Consider the following 17,139-nt stretch of genomic DNA (forward strand, 5'->3'; position numbering starts at 1 on the left):
TCCGATCCTCGTAGCAGATTAGCTGGGAAGGACCCACAACAGCATCCAGCTCCTTCTGCACTTTCTCTGTGGAGAAATATTTGCCATTGCAGGTGGACAATTATATCAAGTATAATTCCATTTTCAAAGATATTTCCCACTTACAGCTTTGAGGAGAGCAATAAAATTAATATAAAAATGTAAGCAATTATAAAGAAAGTAAAAGTAGAAGGGTGTTCCAACAGCTTAAACATATCAGAGCTCTACTTCTGGGTTTGAAGTTATTTGGTTGTAGATTAAGAGAAGTTAATTGTTGCTCAGAAATTTAAAACCCAGAGTTGCCTTACCAACAATTAAGTGCAAGAGATAGCTGCTTTATCTTTAGTTTTTCCTTCGTCTAGGTGCCTCAGGCACCTACAGCCACTTAGAACCATTAAGCTCACAGCTCATGGAATTTAAGTCAGGTGAATCTGGGCCTTAAAAGCCAAATTCCTATTAAAAGGAAATGGTTCTTATGTAGGACATCTGTTAAGTGAAGCAATGCCAACTAGAACAATGTGCAAATACCCTTTAAAAAGTTTGCATCTGTTTCTTGGCATTTGTCTTTTGATCAAGAATAGTATCTTTTAAATTTCTTTTTGCACAGGAGTGCTGGGAGTATTAATGAAAGTATGAAATTTGTTTTGTAAACTTCAAGGGAAGCAGTACACATAATAAAAATGTCTTAGATTTTTAACAAATCATCCTGTCTTTTTCCAGGGCCATTGAAGCAACACTAAGACATGGGAAAGCCCATTCTGCATTGATCCGTTTGTGCTCATTCACACCAAGCCTGCTCAGTGACTGCCAGCAGCCCCTCACACAACTGTATTACCTTGACCCTGACAACAGAGATTCAAGCACCTTATAGAATTTAAAATACATAGCCTGAAAGATTTTTAAATAACATAAATTTAATTTGTCAAGAACTAGCTTGCAAAATCAGGTACAACTTCAGGATCCAGTATAGTTTGAAGTGATTGGTCACGGTGTAAGTGTAAGTCTGCATGTTTGTCCCAGGAATTCAGAGAACAAGGAGACCCTGATTCAGTGATGAGGCAAAAGGTGAAACTTCTCTGCATGGTGCTTAATGGAACTGCACGACATTGTCACTGGGTGTCAACACAGCCAAAAGTAAGAATGGGTTCAAAAAGAAGCCACCAATTAAATGAGGACAGGTGTACAGAGAGTCTGGGTGTACTGTATGACTCAAGAAGCCCAGGAAGGTTCATGCTGCACACACCCTGCTTTCCCAAGTGTGTGCAAGGTAACACATTTAGACAAATACAATTATTTGTGTGAGTCAGTGCTTTCATAACCTTAATTATGTTATGTGGTAATAAATGTGCAATAACACGATATTAAGTAGCTCTTCTTGTCTGACAGCTACAAGTTGAGCAATTTTTTCTTATCTTAATCTCTTCCCTCCATTTAAAAGCTTATTCTCCTCCAAGTATTTGCACATATCTTGCTCTCTAACAATGAAATTTCTGTTATCCAGCATGTAAGATCATTCTTTGGTTTTCATTTAGTGCTCTATGAAAGTGATTGATGGTTATTGAAAAGCTAGACTTAAAAATAAACTTCCTAAATATACATAGACATAAGAGATGAGCCTTCAAATCCCTTGCTCAACTGGAATAATTTCCGTTGCAAGAAGCTCTAATATATCACAGAGTCAATATAATCATAGATTAAATAGATCATAGATTAAATATGATAACTCAGGATTGTAACTGGACTGATGGACAACAATAAAGTCAAAGCTGCCAACTGAACTTCAGGTGATCATCTTTACTTGTACTCTGACCTACAGAGCAGGAAGAAGGGCAGGACTCCCTGTAGCCCCCATCGCTGTCACTCCCAAGAGTGACAACCCCACTATCACACATCAGTTTCCAGTTAATTATTTTCAGCCATCAGTCATGTTTATAACTGAAACAGAACTCAAATCACTTTCTTGAAGTACATTCAGCACCTCACAAGTGGCTGCAGCAGTGGCTCCCATTCCTTCGAGGATTACACATGCAAACCCCCTGGCTTCCAGGCCTCTTACTTCATCGAACTACCTTTCATTTCCCTAAAGATCTCAAGCCCTTATCTCACAAGCTCCTACACTTACGCATGCTTCCCAAACTGTTCACTCTTTCTGGGAACTGCCTTATGCCGGTGACCGCTGTTGGAACCTGTAAACAGATACTACTGGATTCTACCAGCGCTGCCCAGTACAAAAAGGTCCACGTATCACTAACCATATACCACTATCTATTCATAATCTCTGACCCACGAAAGTACTATGCCTTGGCTGTTCTATTGAGTCACAGGTATTTGTGATGTGCTTATCCACTCACCTTGGATGTCTGGATTTGCCACCATATAGAGCAAGCCCCAGTTCAGAGTGGTGCTTGTTGTCTCTGATCCACCCAAGAAGAGGTCATTTATAGAATAAACCATGTTGTCTTCATTGTATGTAGACCTGGGTTCATCTTTGGACTGCAAATGATATAATAAGTAGAGGTTTATACAAGAAAGTTAGTAAAAAATAAAATAGCTTTAAATGTGATTTTACCCCTGGTCCCAAGCTGCAGTGTGTTGTGCCTATAGTACGGTACAGAGAGACTGATAAAGAATATTAGACACTGGAGTTTATTATCAATATGAAAAGCTAATGTTTCTCAAATGACAAGGCATGTTTATTCCACTCTTAATCATGAAGCTAAATCACATTTTCTCCACAGAAGAGGATTATTGGCTTAATTGTGCAAATAGTGGTACATTTAGAATGTTACATAAGCAAATGTTCCCCAGAAGTTGTGTACTAGCATGCCATTCTGCACACCTGAAGTTGTATTCCATCACTTAGTTTTTCTACCATACAACACAGCAGCCGAGTACTGAACACTGGGCTGCCTACAGTTCTTAACCTGTGGTATTCGAGCTTCTTCTCCACTATAAGGACACGATGGCTCACACACACTGCTCTGGGCTTTTACAGTTTTCAGTTAGAAGTGTGAGAACATGTACGTGTATGCTGAAACTACGAAAGATTATTGTCATGGTTTGGGGGAATTTATTGCCTAAATTTAGGGAGGCTACACTTGAACATTTCTTTTGCCAGTGAAGCAATTGGGATATGGGAAGGACATTTTTCCCTGTTGCAATACCATCTAATCTTTTTATATTGCTGCTGCATATCTGTTACAGACCAATTTTTTTAATAAACAGACTTAGTTGTTTTCTACATATCAGAGTCCCAGAAAACCTTACTCAAACAATTTCTGGTCCACTGACATTCAAATCTTATAAACCTTAGAATCGTACTGAATGGCTTTAAAAGCAGTTAAGCACTGTGGAAGACCAAATGTGTTAATATAGTGCCAGTACCAAGAAAATCAAAACAAGAGGATCCAAGGAATTAGAAGCCAGTTAAGCTGACATCCACCTTGGACATCAGTTCTGGGCCCCTCAGTTCCTAAGAGGGACAGGGAACTACTTGAAAGAGTCCAGCGGAGAGCCACAAAGATGATGGAGGGAGTGGAACTTCTCCCTTATGAGCAAAGGCTGAAGGAGCTGGGTCTCTTTAGCTTGGAGAAGGTTGAGGGGTGACCTCATTAATGTTTATAAATGTCAAGAGGGAGTGTCAGGAGGACAGAGCCAGGCTCTTCTCAGTGATGTCAATGATAGGACAAGGGGCAACGGATATAAGCAGGAAGGAGCATATGAGGTTCCACAAAAATATTAGGAAAACTTTTTCACTGTGAGGGTGACGGAGCCCTGGCACAGGCTGCCCAGGGAGGTTGTAGAGTCTCTGTCTTTGGAGATACTCAAAGCCTGTCTGGACACGTTCCTATGTGACCTGCTTTAGGTGAACCTGCTCTGGCAGGAGGGTTGAACTAGACCTCCAGAAGTCCCTTCCAACCCCTGACATTCTGTGATTCTGTGAAAATACAGCATCTGATGTGAGAATCAATTAACAAAGAATTACCAGCTAGAAATACAAATTAATGCTATTTATTATGACATGGAAAACTGACCTTGGCAAGGAGATCTGATTTGATTCTTTGATAGAATTACCAGCTTGGGTGATAATGATAATTTTGCAGTTGCAACATACTTGGAGTTTCACCAGATAGTTGCTTATGTTCCCCATAATAATAAAAAAGTCAAGCACTATGAAGTATTCATAAGACACGGGATAGAAGACTTTCTGGCTGACAGAAATAGCTAGCAGACATTCGTTCCTGGATGCACGCCTCTAGCATGACCAAGCTCAGCAGCAGAGCCAACTGAAGGTGTACACCAGGCAGGCAGAGGGCCAGGACAGCAGACCTGTCCCAGTTGGGCCACGAGGTGCAGGATGGGTGCCTACAGCCTGACAAGGTTGCAGTGCCACCAGCACATGACCACAGCAGCAGAGGCACCAGCTGTGGCTGCAGGGAAGCGCTGCCACCCGGGAGCAGCAGTCACGATCCACTTCATTCAAGGTCAGGCTTGATGGAGCCTGCTGATTCCCACCTACCTCTAGTTTGCCTGCCTGACCAAAATGCCTTGATTTGTCCCAGTTCCCTTTGTCTTCTTGAAACTTCACTGACTCTGGACTCCCCCTCTTTTCCAACCTTGTCTGAAACTCCACTGACTCCTACATTATTTCCCCACAGAATGCTCTCAAATTCCAACTGCTCTCTTCCAGCAACCTCTCCGACAAACCCTTACCAGCCAAATATCCCAGGCAGAACATTGCACTCTGTCTCCCTGAGACCTTCCCAGTTCTCTTGTAGTCCACTTAGAAATTCAGTATTCTTTCCTGGTGGCCCTAAATCATTTTGTAACTTGTGCCAATGAGAAAAAAATGCAGTGTATTAGCCTGCTCTTTGATGAAAGAATTGCGAGGTGCTGTGGCATACCAATAATTAAGAAGGATTTAGCAAATCCTTGCTTACTGGATTCCCATTAAGATGTCTATGAAAGGTAAGAGATTGTGATAGAAGGGCTTAGACTGTATGCTTTAACAGTCCATTTCACCTTATTTGCCATGAATGTATGATCAGGCAGAACAACTTACTTTTTCAACGTGATCTAGGTAAAAGTCAATGAAATCCTGCAGTTCATCCGGCGTCCCACGCTCCCTGTGCATTCTGATCTCTCTTCTTGTGAAATTGCTCAGGACATCATAGCAAGACAAAGCCTTTTTATGAGGACCAGGGAGACGGCACATCAACCAGGGGAAGATTTCATACAGCTGCAGGAGTGACACACAAGATGTACCACAAAGTCAAGTCTCTAGCAGTAGGAAATGCTTTTTAGCCCTACTAAAAGTGGAAGGTAGTATTTCTGTTAGCATGTGCTTCTGACATCATTAGTAAAAGGTTATGCTTATGTTTTCAAGTTGTGCCATATAATTTCTAGCTGTGTTGATTGCAAGATTCAAAGTTCCCCAGGCTTTCAGATCAACCACGCCCTAAGATTCAAAGTTCCCCAGGCTTTCAGATCAACCACACCCTAAATTAGAATGATTATAACTAGAATGAACTGTATTCATTTATTCAGTTAGTCAATTCATGCATTCAATTACAATGAACTATAATCAGACATTTAAAAAGTGAGATCCTGCCCTCCAGTGGAGAGTAGCAGGAAGGAAGAAGGACCAAAGCTGTTCCAAATTGTCCTCACCAGGATATGCAAAGACAGTCGATACAACCCAAGCAAGGGCTCACTGCTACACAGGCTCAGTAATCTCCCTCAAGACACTCTCTGCTAATCGAGCTCTCAAGGGTTCTCAATAAACCTTGAAACACGTGAAACCCAGGAAAAGTGAGAAACAGCTACCTGACAATTTTGAGTGCTCTCCTCTAGAAAAGAAGAAGGGTTTAGCTGACACAGTCAGATTGATTTTATCCTTCTCTTTTACTGTTTGGGAAAATCTGGCCTAAGAACAGCTGCTTTCTACCTATTTTGATAGCTCAAAAGCTCATTCTGATTTTCAGTCTATATTTATGCATGGGTAACTTGCACACATTGTTCTTGTATCTGCCCTGTATTTTCTTTTGATAGTTCTTTTCCTACTTGAAACATAATCCCATGATTTGTCAGCAGAAGTTCTATCCTTTCTCAGTCTTCATTTTGCTGAGCTCTTCTCATACTCTCCTAGTTATACTGCAGAAAGCACATTATTAGGTGTTCTCTGGAGTCTGTCTGAATTAGATAGACTATGCTTCTGTCCTTTCGGAGGATCGGTTCTTATTGCCAGACGTCCAATTACGAATTAATCCTTGCCTTATCACAGAAAGGTGGTTGTCCAGCCCTTGGTAAATTCATATAGAACTTTGGATTCTTTTTGTTTAGTTCCACCTCTGTTGTTTTGGTTTTTTTCTTTCAACATCTGTTTAGAAGCCTTACATACAACTGCGGTCTGACTAGTTGGTTGCCCAGATTATATGCATTCCTACTCTCAAATGTATGTGCTTTCTGGCTACTACGGCATCCTAGCAGTGAGCGGAATTTAGTTGTCAATGAGCTCATCCACCTTCCTGGCTACCAGTCCTGCCAAAACTCCTCCTCCAGTTCTAGAGGGCCCCAATCCACAGCACTCTCCCATTTATGGAATTCAGTTAAAAGATGGGGATGTGGACGAAGCAACGTCCACTTCTTCCACAATACCAACTACCCTTTGCATCCAGAAAGTGGGAAAACTGCAGCCCACCCTCTGGAATGGTTTGAGCCAGTCACTGAACTAAAGTAAAGCTAGGGTGGGAAAGAGAGAAGAAAATAAGGTATATTCTCTATCCCAAAAGCAGGTCTCACCTGCCGTCACTACGCACAACTTGTAGGACCAAAGCTGGGCTGAGCAAGAGGGAACCTGATCATAACTCAGTGAGAAGAATGCTCCATGGGATGTGGGGGAAAATCTCTGTATTACAGGGTTTACTTATGAGTTTAACATTAAGAAGATGCTGCATAAAATGTATGGGACAACTTTAGAAGTGGAACCAGAACTTCCAGGCAACTTTGATTTCACTTCTGTGCAAAGCAGGCCTCTTTTAGTGTCAGGTGAGCTCTTGACTCTCAGAAGAGCAACAACCGTTTTGACTGCCAAGCTTACAAGTATATTTGCTGGCTTAGCACTTCCTATCTTCTGCTGCCTGCATCTAGAGCTACTCTTCACTCAGGGTGAAGGAGTCAAATTCCTCTGTGAAGTCTTGAAGTCTCCACTTTTTATTGAAGAAATGGAGATAAGTAGACACAGGCAAAACACTTAGATATTTGGATCATTTTTCTCTCTGTTGAGAGACGCTGTATATAAATTGTATATAAACATATAAAACAGTGTCTAATCTTGGTACATGAATCACACTTTTAGACCCGACATTTAGTATTTAACAATCACGATCCCCAAAGCAGGAACCCGTTGTGCGGTGGGGTTGAGAAACCAAGTAACAGGCATGACCCAGGAGCAGTCCATCAGCTTGTTCCTTGCTGCCAAGATCGATAAGCAAATTACCTTCTCACAGCTTGCAGACACAGGGGAAAGAACACGATGACCAAGGCTGGTATGTGGAGCATCACCATCACCCTTTGAGACAGCGCGCTCCCCAGTAAAGCTGCTTGAGGCATCACTTATCCACCCAAAAACTTTTGCCTAAGAGCTACTTCTTGAATCTGCATTTGTCACTTTCCGTTTTAGAAGAAAACAACAGATAGCTTACTTACATGATGAATAAAACTGCCTCCAAATTTGAATATATACTCAGTGGCTCTAATGAGTTCATGGAAGGTTTCATCTTCTCTGGAGAAACGATGTCCAAAAACAACAGCACAAATTACATTTGAGACAGAATGAATGAGAGGGAAAGAAGGATCCAGGGGTTTTCCTGCAACCATAATAATAAATGTCACTGTTAATGTCTCCTATCTGCTTTAGTGAAATAGGTTACCCAAAGAACTTTCAAGAGAGCATGACATTTCACAGAGAAACAGCAATCTTCTTACAGAATTGTAGTATCAAATAGATTCTTCACAACTATGGTGCAATCTTACTATCCCAGGAATACGTGGCACCCTACAGAAATGCCAGATGTGTAAAATATTTCATAATATGATAGACCAGATTTAGAGGTAAGAAAAAGAAATCCATGCAAATTTGCTGTCTGGCAAATTTGAAATAGGTTGAGCCTGGGAATGCCTGAGAACACTGTGCCAATAATATAATAACAGATTTTAAAGCAATTACCTGAAAAGCTTATCCCAAGAAAACTATTCTGTGACTCAAGAATAAATTACTATAAACAACTGTATTGATGTATGTATCAATGCAACTGTCCAACGCTCACTGCCCCATTCTGATTAGCAACTTATTGTTCTGAGCTTATTTTTTCCTGCACACGTCTCACTCTCTCATAGTTCTTAAACCATGGGATTGGGCTAGATTTCATTACTTTTAATTGATGCAATGCTAGCCACAGCATGCCCTGATTTACTGGGCCTTTGTATCATGACCAGTATTGGGAAATCCAACTTGCATGCTCCTCCTGACTGGGTTGATCAGGGTAAAACGTTGTAATGAAGACAAGATTCTAGTCACTTCTTTAAAGGGTGCATGCAAATGGCATTACAAGACTTAATTCATCAGCACTGATAATGCATACGTTATCTTTATGCACCAGCACCATATATGAACCAGGATGTGCCCTTGAGGCAAAGAAGGCCACCTTCATCCTGGGCTGCATTTGGAAAGGTATTGCCAGCAGGTCGAGGGAGGTGATCCTTCCCTCTGAGCAGCCCTGGTGAGACTCATCTGGAGCACTGGGTCCTGTTCTGGGCTCCCCAGTACAAGAGAGATATCAACATACTGGAACAAGTCAAGCAAAGGGCCACAAGGACAATTATGGAATCGGAGCATCTGGCACGAGAGAAGCTGGGAGAGCTGGGAGTGTTTAGTCTAGAGAAGAGAAAGCTCAGGAAAGTATCTGAAATATATATATATACACATAGATATATACTGGGTGGAGAAGAATAAAAGACATGGAGTAAGATTTTTCTCAGGGTTATTAAATAAGGCAATGGGCAAAAATTGAAATACATTAAATTTTGCCTAGACATAAGAAACTTTTTTACTGTAGAGCTGATTGAACACTGGGATAGGTTATCCAGAAAGGTGGTAAAGTTTCCATTCTCATGGATATTTAAAAATCCAACCAGACTTAGCCCTCAGAAGCCTGATCTGATTGGCCCTTATTTGAGAAGGGGCTAGACTAGACCATCTTCAGAGATCCCTTTCCACTTTAAGCATTCTATGATACAAATAATAAATCAGCTCCAGTTTTGCTTTCCAGTTTTAGTAGTTTTGTAAATAACTTCTAAAAATCATAGTCTCCCACTGGGTTTGAAAACACAGGGCTAGAATCTTTGCATTGTCAGTCCATTCCAAACTGCAAGACCCTGCATACTCTCTTGTGAAACAAAAACTGCCCTTGATTTCAGAGTAGACAGAGACGTTTAAAGACATCAGGCTAATGACAAAAATGAATCAGTACTTATTGCAGAGATACCTTTCATACTTGCAAAGAAGTCTACCAGGTAGCGAGCCTCTTCTTGAACTCGATGCTCCAGACCTCTTTTCCCCAGACCAAGGTTGCGCAGAGTCCTCAGAGCAAACCTCCTCTGCTGCTTCCAGGTGTGACCAGTTGCCAACATAATCCCTGCATCCATTCAAGGAAAAGCCCTTTGTCATGCTAATATTTATTACAGGCAAAGATTACACTGAAAGATTTACTAAGCCATAGAATACAAGGAAACTATTGCGTTGCCCATGAACACAAAGACACAAAGGAACAACTGTGGCCCTAAGCATGTGGACAGGGCTGAAGTGGACAAACTCAAACAGGTAAGAAGATGACTTTGCAGGATTAAGCTTGATCCAAGAAAGCCAGTTATCTCAGACAGTTTGATGGCTGCTTCTCTAGATGCTCTCTGAAGTGTTTGCCTCCCACTTTACAAGGGTAGTGATTCTTATGAACGGAAAGGTGTGGAAATCAAGCCTGCAGACAGGCAGAAATTACTGCAACCAGAAACCGTGGAATGCTTTTTTTATATGTACAGATTCACCTCTGATAAGAAATATCAAGACTGGGGCAGGGAAATCTTGCAGAACTTCAACAAATACACACAGCCCAGTGACAGGACAAGGAGTAATGGGCACAAACTTGAATATAGGAAGTTCCATCTAAACATGAGGAGGAACTTCTTTACTTTGAAGGTGTCAGAGCACTGGAACAGGCTGCCCAGAGATGTGGTGGAGTCTCTGTCTCTGGAGACATTCAGAGGCCACCTGGATGCGACCTGCGCAACCTGCTCTGGGTGATCCTGCTCTGGCAGAGGGGTTGGATTAGATGACCTCGAGAGGTCCCTTCCAACCTCTGACATTCTGTGATTCTGTGTGTGAAATGGGAAAAGACTTCTGACTGTTCACAGTCAGGGAGAGAAATTCCTGTCCACAGGGCAGAGAATTTCAGTACTTGGCCTTTGTGACAAATATCTTCAGAAGAAATAAACATTTTATAATCTCCTGGTTTGAGCTAAACAAGGTCTGCTCAGTGACTTTAGTTTTCAGCTCAGTGTCTCATTAGAGTCTGCACTCTCTGAAGCTAACAGCATGTTTCTGCAGGCAGTGTCTGCTGCTAGAAGTGATAACGCCTGGTGTTTACAGTTACTGCCAGGGACTGGTATGCAGAAAGGCTTTTGCTTACACTTACTCCTATGGTAACCAAAGCCACTGCTTGATCTTGTGTGCCATGCTGGGGGTGCTGGGAAGTCAAAGGGTCACAAGGAAGTAAAAAGTCACACCTCTGGGGAGGGACAGACAGAACAAACCACCCAAGTCTGACCAACAAAGTATTCCTTTCCATTCCATATGTCACATTTAGTATAAATCTGAGGGATCACAAGAGTTACACTCTCTTCTTCAGCAGCCAGTGTCCAAGGAGGACTCCATCCATTCTTCTGCCCTTGATCTTGATCCCGAATCCAGCTCCTTTTTCTGGTTCCCACCTGCTGCTGAGCCTGGGGCTTCCCTGGTGCCACCTGCTCTGGGACAGCAATGTGCCCTTGTGACCAAGAAGGCCAGCGCTATCCTGGGGTACATTAAGAAGAGTGTGTCCAGCAGATTGAGGGAGGTTTTCCTCCCCCTCTACTCTGCCCTAGTGAGACCTCACCTAGAGTGTTGCATCCAGTTCCAGGCTCCCCTGTTCAAGTGGGACAGGGATTTACTTGAGAGAGTCCAGCAGAGGGCTGTGAGGGTGATTAAGGGACTGGAACACCTGCCTTGTGAAGAAAGGCTGAGCGACCTGAGACTCTTCAGTCTGGAAAGGAGAAGACTGAGAGGGAATCTAATTAATGTGTATCTGGGCGTCAAGAAGGAAAGGACAACCTCTTTTCACTTGTGCCCTGTGATGGGACAAGGGGCAATGGATTCGAGCTAGAGCACAGGAAGTTCCATCTCAACATGAGGAAGAACTTCTTTACTGTGAGGGTTACAGAGCACTGGAACAGGCTCCCCAGAGAGGTTGTGGAGTCTCCTTCTCTGGAGACTTTCAACATCCACCTGGATGCATTTCTATGTGACCTGCCCTAGATTCTATGATCCTGCTCTGGCAGGAGAGTTGGACTTGATGATCTCCAGGGGTCCCTTCCAACTCCTGACATTCTGTGATTCTGTGATGAGTGGGGATTGCTACCAGGGCGCTGGGAGTGGGCCTAGCCCTAACCCTTGACATATATTAATGGAATCTTTAACGTAGCATAAGAATCACCAATGACTGAAACAAATTCAAATTTGAAATATTTAAGGAATTAGTTTTCCTTAAAAAAAAAGACAAGGTCCCAAATAAAATAAAGGTTGTTTCATAATGCGTGTGTTCATGAAAATCAGGAGTTTGGGAATTTCCAGTGTGGCAGGGTAACATGAAGCCTCCAGCAATGCTGAAACAGAAGTGCCCTGAAGCTCCAGATGCAACTGTGAGGCTAAGAAAATATTCACAATAGAAAAGAAATAGGAAGGAGATCCCACCATCAAGCTCACTCTGCAATTGAAAACATAGGGAGGCAGCAAGTCCAGGACAAGGAATTCTGCAGTTTCCTGCCCTTCCTCCAGTTCTCTGTGGCACAGTCTACCACTGCCTCCTCTCGGCACCTCTGAATCTGCCTTAGTGAATATTCCTCACAAGGTATTACAAATCTTTTTCCTTCTGCTGTTTTTTCCTTCTATCTAAAGGCTATCTCACCCCTCCCTACTTTGCAGTTCACCTGGAAGTCACTCCTCATGGACAAATGCTGCTACTGTGGTACCTTTGGAAGTGCTTATAAGCTACAAAAGAAAAAAGCTGCAATCTGCCTAGACAATGTTTCTGTGCAATATTTATGGCAAGAAATTCTCACCTTTTCCTTTGGCCATTGCTCGGAAAAAAGGAGACACTAGCCTCCCAGAAACATCTTCAGGGTGCGTGGTCATACCGTCCTTAACTGCTTGATATCCATTCAGTATGACTACTGGGGCCCATCCAAACCATAAGGTGAATATGTTGCCATGAACTTGTGCCAGCTATAAATGGGAGAGAAGCCAGGAAAGCACAGATGAAATCTCACACACTGCAAACAAACAGAGGATGAACCTGTTTTCACACTGGTTACAGGACCAGCCCTAAGCTGGAATGATGTTCTCCATCTTTCCCACAAGATTACAATTATTCTAGCTTTTCAGAGCCACAGATCTAGGCAAAGATACTTTAGGTAGCTTTTATTACTGTATTTAAGCCAAGGCTTAGTTCACAATGATTCATGTAATAAAGGGTATTTTCTATACACTGATTTCTTTTGAGAGAGTTTACTATCATTTGCACTGGTAAAGTGGTGAGAAGGGAACACAAAAATGTCAGAGGAGTGACTACCTTCTAAAGGCCAGGCCTGTTACTTTCTTCTTTTCCCCCACCCACTTGCATACTCAGGTACTGGAACTTAAATAAGACCGTTCTGTCTCACAGTGTCCTTACTTCCCATCTGAACCTGCCATTCAGTGGGAATAACTAGTGTGTCTCATCCAAACCAGGGACAGATGCCACTGGAGTTGTCTACTGAGAATCCTGAAAACACTGTGAGAACCAGTAGAATGAGAAACGTGCACAGAAGTACTCCTCAGAAAACATCTGACAAAAGGTTTGTGGGGTATTTTTTAGATCCTGTGAATACAAACAAGCAATACAATACAAATACACATGTAGTGCATCTTTTTACTGCTTGAGCTAGAGAGTGAAAGTGCTCAGAAAGCTAAAAATCCATCCTCTGAAGGTAATTTTTTAAACAGTATTTCTTTTGTGATGAAAAGAAATATGGTATGTCATATATTATCACTAAGGTATATATTACCTCTAAAGGTATTTAATCCTAAGTGATATCAATTTTCACATGAATTTTTGAAAATGAGTGTTATAAGGTGATGTGTTTAACTATCAGAATGATTTTCAGACATTCAGAACTTCAAACACCAGGCTTTTTTTTTATCTTAGCAAAATACTTTATACTGCAATAACTTGTTCTCATTTTGCCAGCCAAACCAGCAGTTCCAAACCAAGTGCAATTCCACAGTGGCTATTTAACAAGTACTGTACGTTACCAACATAGTTTTGGGAGAGGATATTTTTACATAGTAAACAACGTAAGAAGTGGGAAATTACAAAGACTTTTAAATAATTAGGAGGAGCTGAAAATAAATACCTTCATGAGGAGATCACGATTAAACTGAAAGTTCAGCTGTATCAAGGTCCCAAGAATTGGGAGAGGGATTGGTCCAGGTGGAAGCCGTCTCCGTACCCGTTGCAACTTAAGAAACTGCTTAATTAGAAGAAATACAGTCAAGGCTATAAGAACTTGACTTATTGTCAACATTTTCACAGCTGCTTTTACCAACTTGCCTTTATTGAAAATAGTCTTTTGAAGCTATTAAGGCTGGTTGCTGAACCAGTTTTTTCATGAGTTTAAATTTCATATAATAACAATTCCCCACCCCTAACCCGCCCTCTTTATTATCAACCACTCCCTTTCTGTGCCATTCATTATGTTCTCCTGCTCAAGCATATTTAATAGATGCATACCACTTTTCCTATTCTCATTCAGCTTATATTTTTCAAATATGGATCACGGGATTTGCAGGAACAATGTCTTAAAAGAGTAGGGCCAAGATTTTCCAGGCAACGTAAACACACATAACCACAGGCAAGTTTTCCATCTAATTTTCTGAAACAACTGTGGATGGTATGTACTCCTACAAATACTTCATGAAAGCTTTTAGAAAAGCAATAGTCATACATACAAATTAAGAATACAAATGTAAGTGGATAGTAAATCTTGGAGGTTTTAAAATATTTTGTACATATTACATGCCCATGTATATCCAGTAATGGCAAGGCTGATAAAAGCTAAAAGCCCACATTTATCTTAAGACACATATTTGAGTATCTAATGCTTAACACTAAAAGCAAAATTTGTAAGGCTTTTAAATTTAATTGAACATGTAACTGGTTTGGTATATAACCTCAGTGTTTTGTTTGTTTCTTTCTTTCTTTCTAATCTATTTGCAATAACAAACTTTGCTGATGGTTTTGCCTGCTTCTGAATTTCCCCTTTTGAGTTTGACGAAGAGGGGGCTGAAGGGGGATCTCATCATGCTCTACAATTACTTGAAAGGACATTGTAGAGAGGTTGGTGCTGGTCTCTTCTCACAGGTAATTAGGGACAGAACCAGGGGGAAGGGTTGCAAGTTGCAACAGGGCAGGTTTAGGCTGGACATTGGGAAGAAATTCTTCACGGAAAGAGGGGTCCGACACTGGAACAGACTGCCTAGGGAGGTGGTTGAGTCACCATCCCTGGATGTGTTCAAGTGTCTTTTAGATGGGGTGTTGGGTGATCTGGTTTAGGGGTGACCTTGTAGTGTAGGGTTAATGGTTGGACTTGATGATCCCAAGGGTCTTTTCCAACCTGAATTGTTCTATGATTCTATGATTCTATGATCTTCACACAAAGGTAGATACCCTGAGGGTTATTTTGAGCAATCATCAGAAAGCTTGCCAGAGAAATAAAGCATATGCGTATAGAAAGTACGTCTAGTAAGAAACACACAGATAAAAACAACATGGGAAAAAGCTACTAGGAATCTTGATCTACAACCAGAACTAAGGGCCCCAGCAAGAACCAGTCAAGACATGTGTGTGCCCTACTTGGTAACATGAGAATAAAGGCAGCTCTGCAGCCAAGGCTCTTTGCCAAGCCTCAACGCATGCAGGAAACAACCAGGGCATGGGGGGAGTTTACACGCCTGCGATCAGACCATGAAAGCCATGCGAGAAGAATTCTGGGCACCACAATATAATGCTGGTTATAGCTCTGCGTAAATGAAATGCTAAGGGATAAATGCTTCCTTGTGATAAACGCCCGTCCCCTGAAAGCAAAACATTCGTAGAAGAAACACATTTCCACTAATCCGAAAACCAGCTAAGATGACATATGCATCAGCTCACTTCTTTTAAGTGCTTGTCTTTGGGACAGAACCTATTGCACAGGATCTGTGGCTCTGGGACATGAAACACCCTTATGAACAGCCTGGAGTCTGCCAACCCACAATTTTCAGACCTCCAAGTCAATTAGCCTCCAACCACTGCACTTAGCTACCACTAAAGCATAGCAGATTAATGGATATTAACCAAGAAAGGGATGCTTCTACGTTTCTACAGAAGCTTTGTTTGTTTACAATATAAAGCTTATTTTTCAAGGTACTTGATAATTTAACCCTCACCTTCAAAAGGGTAGGAAAAAAAACCTCTTTAAAATGAAATTCTGCTAAGTTTTACATGGTCTCCATCCAGTGTAATTTTACAAAATCTACTTTGAAATCACCATTTTATCAGAAATTTTCATTTGGTATTAAGGTAGTACATTCCCTGGCCTTTTAGTTATTACAAAAATTTCAATCTAAATTATTTTTATCAATAGAAGGAAGATCATTTTTGTCCAGTGATCTTTTTCCTGGGAAAGCGAAGAATTTAAGGCCGGAAGCCTTCACCGCCTCCAGGGCTGCAGCCTCGTAACAGGATCTCTTTACTTTTTTCTTTAGCCTTGCAGTCTTGAGTTTTCACATTATCAGCCATTTCTCACAATTCCACATATTCAGATATCCCCCCAGATTCACGCACAACTTTTGTCATAGTTTTAACACCACCCTGAAAACCTTCCCTTCCTTATTCCTTTGCTAATAAGTTCCTCTGATGCAGGGATTCAAGTTTCCTGCTCTGGCCACTTCAGAAGGCTTTAAAACGTTTTTCCTGGTGTTATTTTGCTGAGGGAGGAGGAAGATTACCTGTCTTTTCCAGACTTTGACCCTCTGCTTCTCTCCATGATGCCAAGGCCCTGCCCTGGCAGTAGCCATGTCCTCCTTCCCTGCCTAAAATGGAGGCACACCAAAGGGGCAGGAGCAGCCAGGAAAAAATAAAAGGGCAGAATTAGATCCAAAGAGAAGCTGAAGAAGCGCGTGCGGAGGCATCTGGAGTCCAGCCCAGCTCCACCCTGCGTGAGGCAGCCATGGTGGGAAGCTGCCCTGTAAGGAGACGCTTGGTTCCCTCTGACGGGCTGAATGACACAGTTGCGTAAACCATTCCCTTGCGAGCCAGCAGCCTGCCTTCCCCTCAGGTTGTCTCCAGGCACCAGTCCAGATGCTTTTTTCACATATCTTTCTGCAACATATGCCTGTGACAGCTCAGCTGTCTCCCCGCTGCCCACTCAAGATGGCGGCCACAGTCTTCCCTTCATGCTGGCCGGCTCCTGACATGACTTCCTACTTCTTACTTCAGCACGAGGTAGCAGTGCATCATCTGGGCCCCCTGGCTTCCCCCTTCACACAAGTCAAAGACCATATTTCTCTGTGGACTCAGCTGGACTTTGTCTGTATCTCCTCCTTATCCAGCATCACCACCCTCTTCCCAAGGAATGACATTAAATTCCCATCTTTCACTCCACCAGGTAACAATCTAGGACTTAAATAGAATATATGTGTTTTAACATTATATTTGTATGGCAGGCAACAAT

The 17,139-nt window shown here is 42.0% G+C and overlaps 1 protein-coding gene across 1 annotated transcript in view; it reads right to left on the bottom strand.

Annotated features, from left to right (window-relative positions):
• The window catches only part of LOC104281371 (cytochrome P450 2J2-like), a 15,778-nt gene extending 1,828 nt beyond the window's left edge, over nt 1-13,950 (bottom strand). Inside the window, exons 1-7 of the mRNA XM_009879344.1 lie at nt 13,780-13,950; nt 12,448-12,610; nt 9,564-9,713; nt 7,726-7,886; nt 5,081-5,257; nt 2,370-2,511; nt 1-66 (exon numbers count right to left, since the gene is read on the bottom strand). The exon at nt 1-66 is cut by the window's left edge and continues 143 nt beyond it. Coding sequence (XP_009877646.1) covers nt 1-66; nt 2,370-2,511; nt 5,081-5,257; nt 7,726-7,886; nt 9,564-9,713; nt 12,448-12,610; nt 13,780-13,950 — 1,030 coding nt within the window. The remainder of the gene's footprint in view (nt 67-2,369; nt 2,512-5,080; nt 5,258-7,725; nt 7,887-9,563; nt 9,714-12,447; nt 12,611-13,779) is intronic.
• Between the last annotated feature and the right edge of the window lie 3,189 nt (nt 13,951-17,139).

This window comes from Apaloderma vittatum, unplaced genomic scaffold, assembly GCF_000703405.1.
Source record: "Apaloderma vittatum isolate BGI_N311 unplaced genomic scaffold, ASM70340v1 scaffold11182, whole genome shotgun sequence".
NCBI lineage: Eukaryota > Metazoa > Chordata > Aves > Trogoniformes > Trogonidae > Apaloderma > Apaloderma vittatum.